The sequence below is a fragment of the Aspergillus uvarum genome (assembly GCF_003184745.1).
Source record: "Aspergillus uvarum CBS 121591 unplaced genomic scaffold BO82scaffold_59, whole genome shotgun sequence".
In the NCBI taxonomy this organism is placed as follows: domain Eukaryota; kingdom Fungi; phylum Ascomycota; class Eurotiomycetes; order Eurotiales; family Aspergillaceae; genus Aspergillus; species Aspergillus uvarum.
This window is the reverse complement of record NW_020291356.1, coordinates 72,731-86,559: the sequence shown is the minus strand read 5'-3', so window position 1 is coordinate 86,559 and position 13,829 is coordinate 72,731. Positions and strand designations below refer to the sequence as shown.

The 13,829-nt window shown below is 52.4% G+C and overlaps 4 protein-coding genes across 4 annotated transcripts; 1 reads left to right on the top strand and 3 right to left on the bottom strand.

Annotated features, from left to right (window-relative positions):
• Positions 1–829: 829 nt before the first annotated feature.
• BO82DRAFT_318005 (class I SAM-dependent methyltransferase) lies at positions 830–2,734 on the bottom strand. The gene is made up of 8 exons (XM_025632631.1): positions 2,538–2,734; positions 2,352–2,472; positions 2,128–2,295; positions 2,008–2,073; positions 1,736–1,857; positions 1,422–1,660; positions 1,191–1,368; positions 830–1,141 (listed from the first exon to the last, which is right to left on the bottom strand). The coding sequence occupies exons 1-8, from the start codon at positions 2,540–2,542 to the stop codon at positions 1,111–1,113; spliced, it is 930 nt and encodes a 309-aa protein (XP_025488344.1). The 5' UTR covers positions 2,543–2,734; the 3' UTR covers positions 830–1,110.
• Positions 2,735–6,158: 3,424 nt separating this feature from the next.
• BO82DRAFT_343243 (gamma-tubulin-complex subunit SPC97) lies at positions 6,159–9,326 on the bottom strand (the record flags this gene model as incomplete). The annotated part of the gene is made up of 5 exons (XM_025633612.1): positions 6,159–6,577; positions 6,628–6,830; positions 6,883–8,730; positions 8,812–8,870; positions 8,948–9,326. The coding sequence occupies 5 exons, from the start codon at positions 9,324–9,326 to the stop codon at positions 6,496–6,498; spliced, it is 2,571 nt and encodes an 856-aa protein (XP_025488343.1). The 3' UTR covers positions 6,159–6,495.
• A 313-nt stretch (positions 9,327–9,639) lies between these two features.
• Positions 9,640–11,051, top strand: pup2 (proteasome core particle subunit alpha 5). Its single transcript, XM_025636051.1, has 5 exons — positions 9,640–9,833; positions 9,891–9,903; positions 9,976–10,054; positions 10,186–10,529; positions 10,631–11,051. Exons 1-5 carry the CDS (start codon positions 9,809–9,811, stop codon positions 10,908–10,910), a joined length of 741 nt encoding a protein of 246 aa, XP_025488342.1. The 5' UTR covers positions 9,640–9,808; the 3' UTR covers positions 10,911–11,051.
• A 64-nt stretch (positions 11,052–11,115) lies between these two features.
• Positions 11,116–12,229, bottom strand: BO82DRAFT_357558 (alpha/beta hydrolase). The gene is made up of 2 exons (XM_025636050.1): positions 11,673–12,229; positions 11,116–11,547 (listed from the first exon to the last, which is right to left on the bottom strand). The coding sequence occupies exons 1-2, from the start codon at positions 12,057–12,059 to the stop codon at positions 11,218–11,220; spliced, it is 717 nt and encodes a 238-aa protein (XP_025488341.1). The 5' UTR covers positions 12,060–12,229; the 3' UTR covers positions 11,116–11,217.
• Between the last annotated feature and the right edge of the window lie 1,600 nt (positions 12,230–13,829).

The window sequence follows — 13,829 nt, the reverse complement described above, 5'->3', positions numbered from 1 at the left end:
AGTTCAACTAGCCTTTCTGTCCTTCCTGTAGACTATCGTTTCTAGGCTTTGATTGAGGGAGAGAGCGAGCCTTCATCAACCATTTGTGAATCGCCTGAGAACGAGCTTGAATACCCAGCATCTCGATCAAGCCCCCAAGGGCAGTGAGCCACTAATCGCATAAATGACAATGTGGGTCGCGGGGTATGCGGACGAGAAAACAGACCTGTCAACGTCGTGGGAGGACTTTGGTTAAGTGCACAATTCGAGTCCTCAAACCAGCGAGGCGATCCCGTGTGTCTGGCTCCAAGTTCCGTACCCGAAGCGCCAAACAGTCCTCGAACCTTCCCTTTCCCTCGCTGACTATCCTTCCTCCCTTCCTTAAGACTTCTCCCTAGTCTCCATTGCAATCCCATTGTCATTCTTTCGCGTTAAGAATTCTGAGAGTCAATATGATTCAAACCAGGTGGGCCCTGTGGTCTCCACTGGCGCACTTCAAGATAGTGCGTGCTCAACGTCCTTCCATTTTCATGGACTTCGCCCAATCTGGCCCAGCCCAGCTGGTGGTTCTGCCAGCGCATACTTGTCACAGTCCCTTCGCTCAATTTCGGCCAGCAAGGTTGCAGAAAATCTGGCAGTAGCAGATTTTATGCACTCTGCTCGCGTTCGAGTCGACTCAAGTCAAACAAGAAAGGGCTTTCGAGGGTGCATTCGACAATGAAACCCGTCGTATGAGCGAGTTCCTGTATTGATCAGCACGCTACACCTCAGACTCACAGATACCTTGTAAGCGCTGTCAACCATCATAGACCAATGCCTATGATAACAGTCAGTTCTTTACCTGCGCCAGGAGAGATCGACGTCGTGTTTGCTCGTGATCATCTCAAGGCCTCACGACCCATGCAAAGCCTCAAATTCAAACTAGGAGATAAAAGCACGGGCGAATTAAATCTAGAGTCTTTTGTTCAACTGATTGACTAGCACCAGTATCGACTTGTCTGAGCTAACAGCGAAGCCTTGCCCCTAATGACCGGCCCGTCCATGGAAACCCGGAGAACATCAAACGGCTTGAGACCAGCTCCTGACCGGAGCAGAATCATTGACAAACATCACGGCTGAAGTTCCGAATGTCTATCGAGGCTTCCTCCCGATACAAACATACCTAAACTGTCAGCGTCCAACCGGCAACGCATTGGAAATGAGCTACTTACAGTGGAAAGTAGGCTTTCAGGCCCGGTCTTCCTGCTTCTTCCTGTGCTCTGGAAATCATTTGCTCGAACTCTTCATAAGGCATTCCCAGGCGTTGAGTCATCGGATACAACGCCAACGCTGGCAGCAACTGGTTAGTACATTTGAGGTTGGCTGCACCTATTTCTCGTGCTCGTGGATCTAGACTGGTATTAGTTCCCTGATATACGACTCTCATGCATCGGAAGGTATACCATTGGACCACCCAGACAGAGGAAGTGGAATCATTCTTGCATCCACCTGGTCCATTCCTGCTGCCATCAAAAGGTCTTTCAAGCGCGTCCCTACACGAAGGTCCTTTCTGTCATCCAACGACTGCATGAACTTGGTGCTCCATTGTCTCAACGCATGCTCCTCGGTGAGGGACCCATTGTCTGATTGAACATTGAAGTACATCTCCACCAACTGGACCCAACCACCCGGCTTCAGAACTCTAGTTTGTTCACATAAGTCAGCTTATGGCGTCAAAACATCAACGATTCAATGACCGTGCCGCCACATGCCAGACCTCTTGATATCCCAAATATAAGACAGCCATCTGGCTCGGTCGATGCCTGTCGCTTGCATCCTCGAATGAACGAGATCGAAATGATTCGAGGGAAAGGTAAAAGGGCGATTGAGATCGTCGATCTACGGCGTCTTTTATTAGCATTTTCTAAGGCAAGCACCATGGGACGGTAGCTGGTAACAAGCCAAAAGAGCTTGTCAGACGGAAGAAGGGCTTTTCATCGACTGGTATGCCGAATGACTTTTCTTCAGGCTCGGGGATGGGAGCCGTACCTGAAACCATAGATTGTCCGGGGCATAATCAGGGCTCATCTGGGGCGATATGTCGACCCCAATGACCTTCACACAGTGGTTAGCGAGACTGAGTGTCCAAGCTGCCGTATGTGCCCTGACCTCGCATTGTGGATATTGCTCCGCTACCTCGACCGCCCAAGCTCCTGTACCGTGACCGCAATCGAGGATCCTTTCGGGGTTGTCGCTCGGCAGGGGTGGGAAGATGAGCCGGTCGTCAAACACCTTGTTGAAGACTTGGTGTTGAAGTTCGAGACGTTCCACTTCATCCTAGGGGTTTCGAAGTCAGTGACGTACGGATTTGCGGCGAAGGTCGCTGATTATACATCGTCAACCGGCTGGAAATAGATTTTTTGCTCGACGGAATATTTCTGGAAATCGCGATCAAGGACTGTGATGATCTGAAGAAACTTGGCATCCAGGTCCTCTGTTTGCGAGTTGGGACTCCTTGAAGACAAATAAGGATTAGCTCCTTATGCAAAGCTCACAAGCTGTGGTACCAGGTTACGTGCGTCATTTTGATGTTTCAAGCCCGTGGCAGATTTGAGCAGGTCTTATTCTCCGAAGTGATCCGGGTCAACAAGGGATGACAGTAGGTGTGCCCGGTCAACCAGTACGGCTTTGTACACTGGGACCTGAAAAAGAAGAGACATATAGTACGTTTCGAATTTGGTGGTAGGGAGTGATCGATGTGGCAGCCGAAAGAGAATCGCGTTGGAGATCTTCTTGATCCCGCCGGAAAGGTGCGTATCCTGCCCTTTATGTGTGAGCTGAGCGAAGTATTGGGATGCGGGACTCCATTGTTCGTACTAATGTACGGAGGGTGGGAAAGCCCGTTCAGCCCGATACCCAGCGTCAGGCTTGGTGCTGATGAGGACCAGAACCAAAATAATTGGCAGAGAAAGCCTGAAACACACCATCCAGCCTGTCGGATACTGAACGAAGATCCTCCGTTCGTTCCTGTAATACACGTTATCAATGCTCAATGAAGGCTGAGGACCTCGACGGTTTGCCTCAATGGCATAACAGAATTGACACCCCGGGCCGAAACGATTACACAACTATGTAAGGTGGAAAGGGGAAGGGAGGGGCCGGGAAAGGCCTTCTTGGAGGGGTCACCAGTACTTCCGATCCCACCCTATGGAAGCAGACGGCCAGTCTGGCAAGGTTCCTCGTGCCTGTTCATCGCGGCCTGTCCATCTCTCAGTGCCTAGATGGCCAACCGGCACGGTCACACAGTAGCTCGCTTGTATTTCAGTACAGAATTCAAGCGAAGGATCCAGGCCATCCTGACCCTGTCAAATCACGGATTGAGAGTACCATCAATACTACCGAGCCTAATCGATTTACTCGGGTTCCTGAATCATCCTCCGTTTCCTGCGTTAACACCTTTCTGCCCCCTACCAAACAGCCCCCTCTAAAACCGATTCATCATATCCATCCAGGAGCAGCAAGGTGCCAACCGAACAATCAGTGCGTTGGCTTGGTGGAGTACTTCACCAGCCTGTGTGCGGACTAAACAGAAGAACTATTCTGCTGAAGACCGATGCAAGCGAGCTACTGAGGCGACCGATCTCCGAGGAAACTTTCAACAAGAGAAACCTCCAGTATTTATGGATGCATGCCTTGCTTTCCGGGGTCATTGAGAATCCAAGGCTAAAAGTAAGAAGAATCGGAAACCGGAGGAAAGTGATGATCAGAAAATCTTCGAAGCCAAGAAAGCAGTCCGGATTAACGGTCTTGGTGTCATGCACGAGGTACCACAGGGTTGTTTGGGTGCATAACATGCACACAGCCAAGGAGGGATTTGGCGCAGTAGCGCGGACTTTTGGCCAGCCACTATATCGAACATGATGATGGCTTCGCTCAGCGTTTGGATAACAGCAGGGATCAAATGGTCATGAAACCATGAACGCCCTTAACTCAAGGTGATCGGGAGGAGAGGGACTGAAGATTTTGATCTTAAGCACAGGCACGGTAAGTGATCACCAGGTCAACAATTTTTGCCATTTACGGGGCCACTAAAATATAGGTATCCGTAGTCTCTTCACATTAACGCAAGTAGAATGTGAGGATTTTTTCTTTCTCATTCAAAGTTTTACTCCTTCATTTCAGTCCACCTCATTCGCATCTACACCGCTCCTTTCCTGAGTCGCTCAATCAATAGAAAATCCGGCACTCGGTGTTGGGAACACTCGACAAACGAGATTGAAAGCCCCTTAAGGTGGCCAGGTCGACGTCAAGATTTTGTAAAGTTCCTGGGATGCGACTACCCATGAAGAATGGACCAATAACGTCATCCAAGCGGGTGGCTTAATTCCAACACATCCACAATGAGAGACACTCGACTGGGGCCTCCAATGAACGTGCACTCTTCAAACTTACCATGAATGGCATAAGGCCGGCTGCAAAGAACAGCGACTGGCCACATCGGCGCAGCGTCTTCAGGTCGACGGCCCGATTGACCACAATGGGATGTCCTACTCATGAGGCCCTACTCATTCAGATGAGCCACAGACAAGACGATGACGAAGCATGGACTCCGCTATGCCTGGTTGCCTGAGACAGGGCTCTCAGCGCAGCGAACACGGCGGTGGCTTTGCTCAATTGCTGTGGGAAGGGGGGAGGGTGAAGAAAATGGACCGTGCCAAATGGCTCGTTAGGGTTACGCTAGACACCATGCAGGGTTACTGTTCTGTCCTCTGAGCGTCCGCTGCACACGGACAGGGAAGGGAGTTCATGCACGTCAAGAGGATTGTCAGCATACCGGATTGGAAGGTAGAGCCATCCATGTAGTCGGTACATAGGAGGTAAGTGTGGTACGTACTAAGTAGAGACGAAGGGGACAAGATAACCTACAGTATAGTGCAGTGCTACAGGTCTGGGAGCGATCCCAGAACCATGGTTCAGTCGCGGGAAGCTGGAGGCCTTCCCGTCGCGCCCTTCGGTAGTTTAGTCTAAGGGGGGGAGTTGGACCCGCTAAATCAACGGGGACTTATCAAGACGATGAAATGATCCCCTCTCTTTGTTTTTCTCTCTCCGACTCTCTCCTCCTTCTTTGTGATTCTGTAGTCTGGCAATCGTGTTATTCTCTCTTTCGCAGTGAACAACTCAGCTATGATACTACGTACTGTACAGTAACTAATCGCACCTAAGTTACCACAGTTTATGCCTACATGTCTCGGTCGGATGATGATCATGCTAGTGAAGAAAGCATTTCCCTTCCAGCAATTCTTCGTTGACCCAAACTCCCATCCCCAAGAAAAGAAACAATTCACATATCTAAGCCACACAACCCTTCGTCTGGTCACAAGATGCGTGACACCTCAGCCATAACCCTATCAACATTTCTATAGTTAGGTAGTGATTTCAACTTGATTAATCCGGCATCTCCACCCTAGAGCTGAGCCCGGCCCGGCCTGCCGTTGGCCAACAACAATCCAATCCCACGATGTCCTCCGCAATGAACACCCTAGGCATTAAGGCCTCCAAAGTCCTGAAGTGGCATCACGCGAAAACCCAGCACCTCGGTTTTCACAAACCTTGCAGTAGGCTTTGAAACCTCTGCTCTTCCAGCTTGTTATTCTAAGTAGACCAGCAATCCATGGGAACTTAGGTCCTATCCTGCTCGAGCTAGCTTTCCAGATCGTCGCATAGGCAGCGCAGACGATCTCATTCACTTGTTCTTCTCCGATTTCGCTCTTAGCCATGTCGATGTTGCCGGGGTTGACCGATTTAACCAAAAAAAAAAAAAAAAAAAAAAAAAAAAAAAGCAGGGGCATTGGAGTTTGTAACAGTGTATGCATGTACAAATACCATCATCTCACGATTGCCAGTTACACTTCTAGATAGAGAATCACGATACACCTTAAATTCATTATCTCGGAAGTGCCAAAGATCCTGAGCTGGGTTCAATTCATGGCATTGCAACTCGGCTAAACTAAAACTTGGGCGGGTTGGGTATTTCTTTTTCTGGAGCTCGTGGGGATTAGCATCATTGCATGGTCGTTGGGGTCGTTTGGTGAACTATATACACCTTCCGGGATTCGGGGGGGGGGGGGGGGGGGGGCTCGTGAGAAGAGCCGCGAAGGCTTAGTGATGATTTAGGAGGAGAATTAGGGTTGAGGGGATGTGAGGGGGTCCAATGGATGAGGTCCAGCGCGACCGGATCGATGATGTGCGAACCGGATAGCGGTGCGAAGGGGCTGTCGAACCGATACCCGCGCTTTTTGGTACAGCTTCACTCGGCGGAGTAGAGTTGGGCGTGCCAGCAACGCTGTAGGTGGATGGATTTGTCTGTCAATTGCGGGTGCGCTGGCAAGGCCATGGCTGGGGTGTTCGATCGCGAAGATGCATGCGTCGTGAGTGGACAAGCCTGTGTGGGAGGTGGATTTTCCGTCCGCGAGTGTTGGCCTCGACTGTAGACAGCACAAGGCGGAGAGAAGAAGAGGAGTGCACTCTGAAGGATGCTCAGTATTCTTTGCTGATCGCACTCAGGGAGTGTGCTAGCTTCAGAAGAACAACGCTCTCCGTGGCGGCATAATAGTTCAAGCTGCAGGCCGATATCAGTAATCGCCACATCTCTTTGGCCTTGATACTCACCTGTCCATCAAAATCCGCAAATGTCGGCTGAAATGGTCCTCGACTCGTTTAAGTGACTCGTCAATCTTGTCAACTCGCGTGGGATCGTATTCACGGCCCATTGTCCTAGACAAGTCGGGGTCGGCCAAGGCAAGGTTGCGATTGAGGTTGCCGTCGGCCCAGCTAGCGAATGTATTGCAGCCTATCATCAGGCGGTGATGAACCTAGTTATTCTGTGAGCAAGCGGGAGGGGCAGCCTGGGTAAGCTCAACTGACCTTCAGTAGTTTGGCTTGGGTCAGCATGCACTCTTTGAGACAAGTATCCAAGAAATCCACATGGTCCTGCATGAGTTCATCCACCGTACGGTTGGCCTGCTTGGTACCGTTGACGGTGACTTCCGAACCATCCGCGTCGGTTCCGTTCACCCGATTCATGAGAATCTGCCAATTGGGCTCGATGACCTCCGCCGTGCAGAAGTACAGAAGCTGTTGAATGAACAACAGCATCTTCGAGCGCAGGGTCCACGCGCGTCGTTTCCACGTCTCCAATCGTCGGTCAGAGGACTTGTGTCGCCAGGCGTCCGCCTTGCTTTGCTCCAGCCAAGATGCGCCGAGCATAGTTTCAACGTGGCGCAATGACAAGATGTGCCGGAAGACAAGTTGATACCGTAAAACTGTCTTCCGACTGATAACGAGAGACAACGGGAAGGGGACCAGATAGTCGAGCTCGAGCGCATCGAATCCATTTATCTTCGTATCATTCTCGCCACCTTGCGTCGAAGGGGCTTGGTATTTTTCGAGTGCCGCCTCCGGATCATCTTGGTTCATACCGGAGACGCTCACGACCTGCATCAGCCACTTCGTGAGCCCTACCTTATTCATCCGGACCTTAACGTCTTCTTTGAAAGGGTCCTGAGCAGCAATACTTCCAGGCTGACGTAGGACTAAGTCGAGAAGCGACTGGAGCTTGCTCTCGTTGACATCCTTGGCGGGCCTGCGCAGCTCAGAATCGCTAAGCTCGAGGAAGTAGGAAAAGAAGTCGGAGCGATCCAGGAAAAAGTAATGCTTGAGAGAACGAAAGCGGGTAGTCAACGAGTTTTTGGTCAAGAGAAGGTTCAATAACGAGGCATTTGCATATGTGTAAGCCGCGTTGACATTTTCCAAAAAGCGAGGGTCATCGAGAGTTTTGGGCACATCCCTGACCTCTTTACTGACATCGACACCACCGCATTCTCGTACGACATTGAGGTACTTTCCTGCTAATAAAACTTTGTCTTTGACTGTCTCCAATTGTGGCGGCACCTCGTTGTCGCGGATCGTATAACGTTTGTCCCAATACTCGTCTGTGTAGTCTTCTTCAAGCTTTTCGCGCTTGATCCATTTCTGCTCTTTGACCAGGAATTCACCATGTGGGTCTTTGATCCCTCCATGATGCAACCATTCGTTGAGCATAGTCATGTAAGGCCGGCTGCCGTCTCGCAGCAATCTCTCCAAAAGAGCCTTCGTGGTGGGGTCACCTGAGAATGTTGCAAGTCGCTCTGTAAGAAGACGGAGAACATTGCCGCCTTTGCATATCTTCTTGCTGGACATCGCACCTGGGACAAGGTCTCCGCCTTCCCTCAACTGTTCGAGAATATTATCGACGTCGTCGAAGTCATCGATTGTCTCATCGAGGTCTTGGTCCAGGAGCCCGTTGCGCCGGAGTAGGTCCTGACCGAATGAATACAATTGAGCCAAGCATTGGCTAGTCGGCATGGTCTGCAAGTGTAGAACATGCAATGTGAAGTTGGGGTTTCTCAGCAGTTCACCTTCAAGCTGCGCGACGAGTACCAGAAACTCTTTTAACAATTTCCGGATCGTAGCACACATAGCATGGCTCACTTGGCCGTATTCCGCCCGACTTTGCACTTCGACAAATGATTCCAACGCGCTATAATGCGTCGCGATCTTCAGCGTCGATAGGGTGAGATCCTTCAAGGTAGGGTCTAGACCAGCCGGTAGCTGGAAGACGGGGCCTGTCAACCGATCCTTTTCCACCGACGGGTCGTACGAGCTGTGGTAATGAATGTACTGGCCCTCAAATCCCATGAAAGTGAAGAGAAGATCTTCCAAGATTGCTTTCTCCTGCGCGTCCGGAGATAGCTCGCGAAATGGCGGGGGCTGTAGCGATGGAGGCAATGCGGATGCCAGCGGAGGAACAGAGACACGAGAGGCCAACGGCGCGGTGGAATGGGGCACTAGAGAAGCTTGCGGGTTCCAAGGAGCTGTAGGTGGTCTATAGTCAGCGTCTGAAGAGGATTCTCGATTTGCGAACGAGCATGTGGAGGGAAGATTGACTGACCCTCGGTCGGTTGCTTCTCCTTCCTGCGAGCATTGGGACTGGCACCGTCGGCTTGGCTAACTCGCTTCGACCGTGAGCGCTCAAGCCCTCTGCCATGCCCGGCTGGCAATTCCTTCGTTGCATGCCTTGTTCGACCGTGAGACTTTTCCTTCGCGATGCCCGGCATCCGCTCTGCACGCCTGTCGGTCGCCATTTGTTGTTGTTCGCGAGAGATCCTGGCTTTGGGGCTGGATGAGCCGACAAAATGAGAGATAGGTTCCGACTGCAGTGGAGAGGCACCGCTGCGCAGGGCGGCTCTTTCTGGATCAGCGACGCGATTCGAGGCAACGCGGGGTCGTGGTGCGCTCATGTAGTTGGCGCGACGGTCACTGACGGACATGCTCCCGCAGGGTGAGAACAATCGGGTCGACCATGCAGCATAAGGGGGCTGGCTTGCTTTGGCGGGAGATTAAGAATAGAGCGAGAAATCTCCTCCTCTTCGTGAAGCTAAGGGCCACGAGAAGCGATAACAAATCGAATTGCACACGGTCGCAATTATACGTCGAGGGGGAAGTTGGGTAATCGGGGAAGTTTGGTACGCAATCCGACAAGCTCCAAACAATCGATAGATGCCTGGTTGTGGCCTGGGGCAGCAACTCCCGCCTTCTCCGCCAGGCACTCGCCGGACTTGCGTAGCCCGCAACAGCTTCGCCCCGAGCTTCCCAAGAGCAGTTGGCCAACATCTTCTCCTCCTCCACCTCATCCCTACGCCCTACAACTTATCACACTTTCCCCTCTACCTCTCCCTATCCACCACAACTTAACCCCATCTTCTCTTTTGACTCCGCATATCTCTTTCACCCCCCACCCCCCACAGCCAACATGTTCATCGCCCGATCGGAATATGGTAAGCTCCGTCAGACCCTCCTCTAAGATGCGGTCATCTAACAGCTTCTCATCGCAGACCGTGGAATCAAGTACGAGCCCTGCCACCTCCCTTTTGAGTCTGCTGGATCTGTTTCGGATTCCTAACCCCGTCACCCTCGCAGCACCTTCTCTCCGGAGGGGCGTCTCTTCCAGGTCGAATACTCTCTTGAAGCTATCAAATTGGGCTCTACTGCGATCGGTGTACGTTCAGCCATCCCTCCTGCGACAGCCCCGACCTGTCAATGCCTCCCAGCGATACGAGCGTGTCTCTTCATGCGGTTCCCTGAACTAGTCATGTGTGGTGGAATGGACCCGTCTAACAACAGAACCAGGTAGCGACCTCGGAAGGTGTCATTCTGGGCGTGGAGAAGCGCGTCACCTCCAGCCTCCTTGAGGCTTCCTCCGTTGAGAAGATTGTCGAAGTCGACCAGCACATTGGCTGCGCCATGTCCGGCCTGCAGGCAGATGCCCGGTCCCTGATCGAGCATGCCCGCGTCGAATGCCAGAACCACGCCTTCCACTACGCGGAACCCCTCAGAGTCGAGAGCTGTACCCAGGCGATCTGCGACCTGGCGCTGCGGTTCGGAGAGACGGGAGATGACGAGGAGAGCGTGATGAGCCGACCCTTCGGTGTCGCTCTGTTGCTCGCCGGTATCGATGAGGATGGACCTCAACTGTACGTGATGATGGAGATAGGGGATCTTGTCTCTTTGCGGCGCTGAAAAACAGCCGGCTGCTGTAGCGTGTGTCTGGCTTACTAATCTCTGTCTTCATTAGATACCACGCCGAGCCGTCGGGTACATTCTATAGATACGATGCCAAGGCGATTGGCTCCGGCAGCGAGGGAGCGCAGGCGGAGCTGCAGAACGAATACCACCGCTCCTTGACGTTGGCGGAGGCAGAGACTCTGGTCCTGAAGACGTTGAAGCAGGTCATGGAGGAGAAGCTGGACGCGAAGAATGTCCAGCTCGCCAGCGTGACCAAGGAGAAGGGATTCCGCATCTACAACGACGAGGAGATGGGCCGGGCTGTTGCGCAACTTGGCGGGAACCAATGAGGGAGAGGATAATGCATGGGAATCTCAATGAGGTCAATGTGTATGTCGGCAATGGTACCTTAGTCTTTGGAGGGATCTCTGTTGGGTCAACCCATAGAAAAGAACAATGACTTGTCTAATGATCTATATATCACTTGGTTGCATCGACCCTATTGATAACGAATAGGACACTTTTAGATCCTGGCGAGGAAGCCATAAGGTATTTGCACGAGATCGTCAGCGTCACCTGGCAGCATCATCCGCAGACGCCAGGCCTACCCCATATACTATGTATTATATAACACCCATAGCAGCGATCCCCCCCAACTCACGACCTCGTAAACTCCGCAACCGCCCCCAAAACCACCTCAGCCACCCTCTCCGGCTGGCCAACCTGCGGCACATGGCCCGCACTGCACCGCTCAACCCGACTCCCCGCCGTGGCCGCCAACTGTTCCTGCAACCCCACGGGCAAAGCCCGATCCCCCTCACAAACCAGATACACACTGGGCACATCCCGCCACCCGGCATACTCGACCGTGCCATCCCACCCCCGCGCCGGCTGGGCCCTGAGCACTGCCACCCACGTCCTCTGCGCCTCCTCCGACAGATCCCCGAAGAGCAGCTTCTCGGGGTTCGCACAGTACGATGCGCCGCCCTGGCATTCGTTCAAATTAGCACTGGATGAAACCTGCCCCCCTAGAACCTCTTGCGCAACCCCTTTCTTCCCCTTGATATGCTGACTTTGGCACAGGAGCAGGGAGAGGGAACAGAAAGACAAACCTCCACAAAAGCAAACGGCACCGGCGCATGCTCAAACCCTTCGGGGAACACCGCGGCCGCCAGAAACACGATCCCGATGACGCCGCCGTCGCCGCCTTCGCCGTCGCCGCGAGCAAGGCCTTGCATGGCTTCGCTGCCCAGGAACCCGCCGGCTGAGTGCAGGACGAGCACCACGGAGTCGCCGCGGGCGACGAGCCGAGAAATGGCGGCGCGGAGGGCGGCGATGTCGTCTTTCATGGTCGGGTTGCCCGGCGAGAGGGTGCCGGTGCTGGGGAGGGCGGTGGTCTCCACGGGGTAGCCGGCGGCCGTGAGGAGGGTGGCCAGCTCGGTGTAGACAGTGGGACCTTCCCAGAAGCCGGGGATGAGGAGGATTGTGGGGGTGGGCATTTTTGGTTGTCCTTGAGGTAAAGGATGGGGGGTTGGGCGGTTGTTGCGGTGGTGAGAGAGAGAAAGGTGGGTGGATGTCCGGTAGAGTATGTAGACAGGGGGGGATTTGGAGGAGGGGAGAATGGATTTAATGAATACGCGGTCTTGGGGGTGGGCTGTCAGCTATGGAGAGGAGGCTATTTGTGGCGGGATTGATTGATCAATCGCTTGAGCTTGTACTAAAGCTAAGGCTCTATGTCTGATCATTTTATACGCTATTGTCGTTGAGGATGGAGACGTGCGGTCCTACTGTGATCCAGTAGAATGGGATGGTCTGTCTTTTCTCCAAGATACTACTTGATTACTAGACTAGCTGGTAGCAAATCACAAATGGGACAGGGCTGACAGGACTATCTTATTGCCCCTAATTAATGAGTTCAGAGCAAGCTAACACCGTCCTCGTTCTCGCGTAAGCACTAACATCGAACCGAGCTCACGGAGGTCTGGGTAAAGCTTAGTATAGGGAAGCCTGGTCCAGTCACAGTCTGTGACATTGCGCATCTCACCGATATCAATGTTACGAAGGGGCGACGTGGAAGCTGATATCGCGTCTACAAGAAATGGATCGCGGACCGTCGAGCTCTCCGTTCCTGCTTTACGTGTCTCATCCAAGCTTTGCCATTCCATACGACTTCATCACTCACCCCAGCAAGGATTCCCTCGCACCTATAGGGCTGAGTGGCCTATACAGCGTGCTTCCACACCACCGCTACAAATCCTTGCCTGTTTTCCCGCCTCCTCTTTTGATGTCTGGACCTAATAAATCGGTCCCGGAACCAGCTGGCGAAATCTGATTCCTCGGGTGGGTTGCCGGACGCACAGCTTGCATACGCTGTAGATATATGCATGCACATATAACCTGATTTGCCGCTGATCGCTGGCAACCGGGATCTAGAAACGATCGCGGTGGTTTCTGCGCCACCGATTACCTGGCCTGGATTGTAAACTGGGCTGGGGTTGTGAGGCCTCGACATAGTTGGCAACTCGAGGCCTCTTTCGAATCTAGACTGTCTGGGTTTGGTGGCCAGGTCTTCGAATCTTTGTTGTCGGCTTATGTGGCTGGTGCGCTCCGAGTATTTTTATATCTGCCGATTGATGCTGTCGCTGTTGCCATGTAAGAAGACAAGTACAATCCCGAAACAGGAGATATTGCTGCAGGTGTGGGATAATTGTAGCTTATGTTGTTGTTGTGGCCCGAGGTTTTGTGTCATGCATTTAATCCCTGGAGCTTGGATCATCATCAGCATGACTAGTACAATGATGAGAGTTGAGAACTGACCTATTGATATAGCCACATCCTTTGTTTGATTCCGATCGACAATCAGGAGATATCATTGTTGGAGATCTCGCATGCACGGTCAGAATAAGGATGTTCTTTGTCCGTCTGCAAGGAAGAATGTGAGCTGTAGTCAAGGAATAGCGAGGTCATCGCTTAGGTGTTCTTCGGTTACAATGAGCGACTTTTGAGGAAGTCTTCAACCGCTACTTGGATCGAATCAGAGTCAGACATGGGGTAGAGCGATCGAGGACTTATGCCAGGTGCTTGGTTACCAAGCACCTTTAAGCTTATGTTATCTGCGTTGTGAATCAATCACAACAATCGACTCGCTCCCAATCGCGGAAATTGGCATAGCAAGTCCTAATCGCAGATTGATCTCCTGCCTGATCGGATCTACCAAGCAGTAGGGCCAGACCTGGCTGAGAAAATAATCCGAGCTGTTGCGCGCAGGG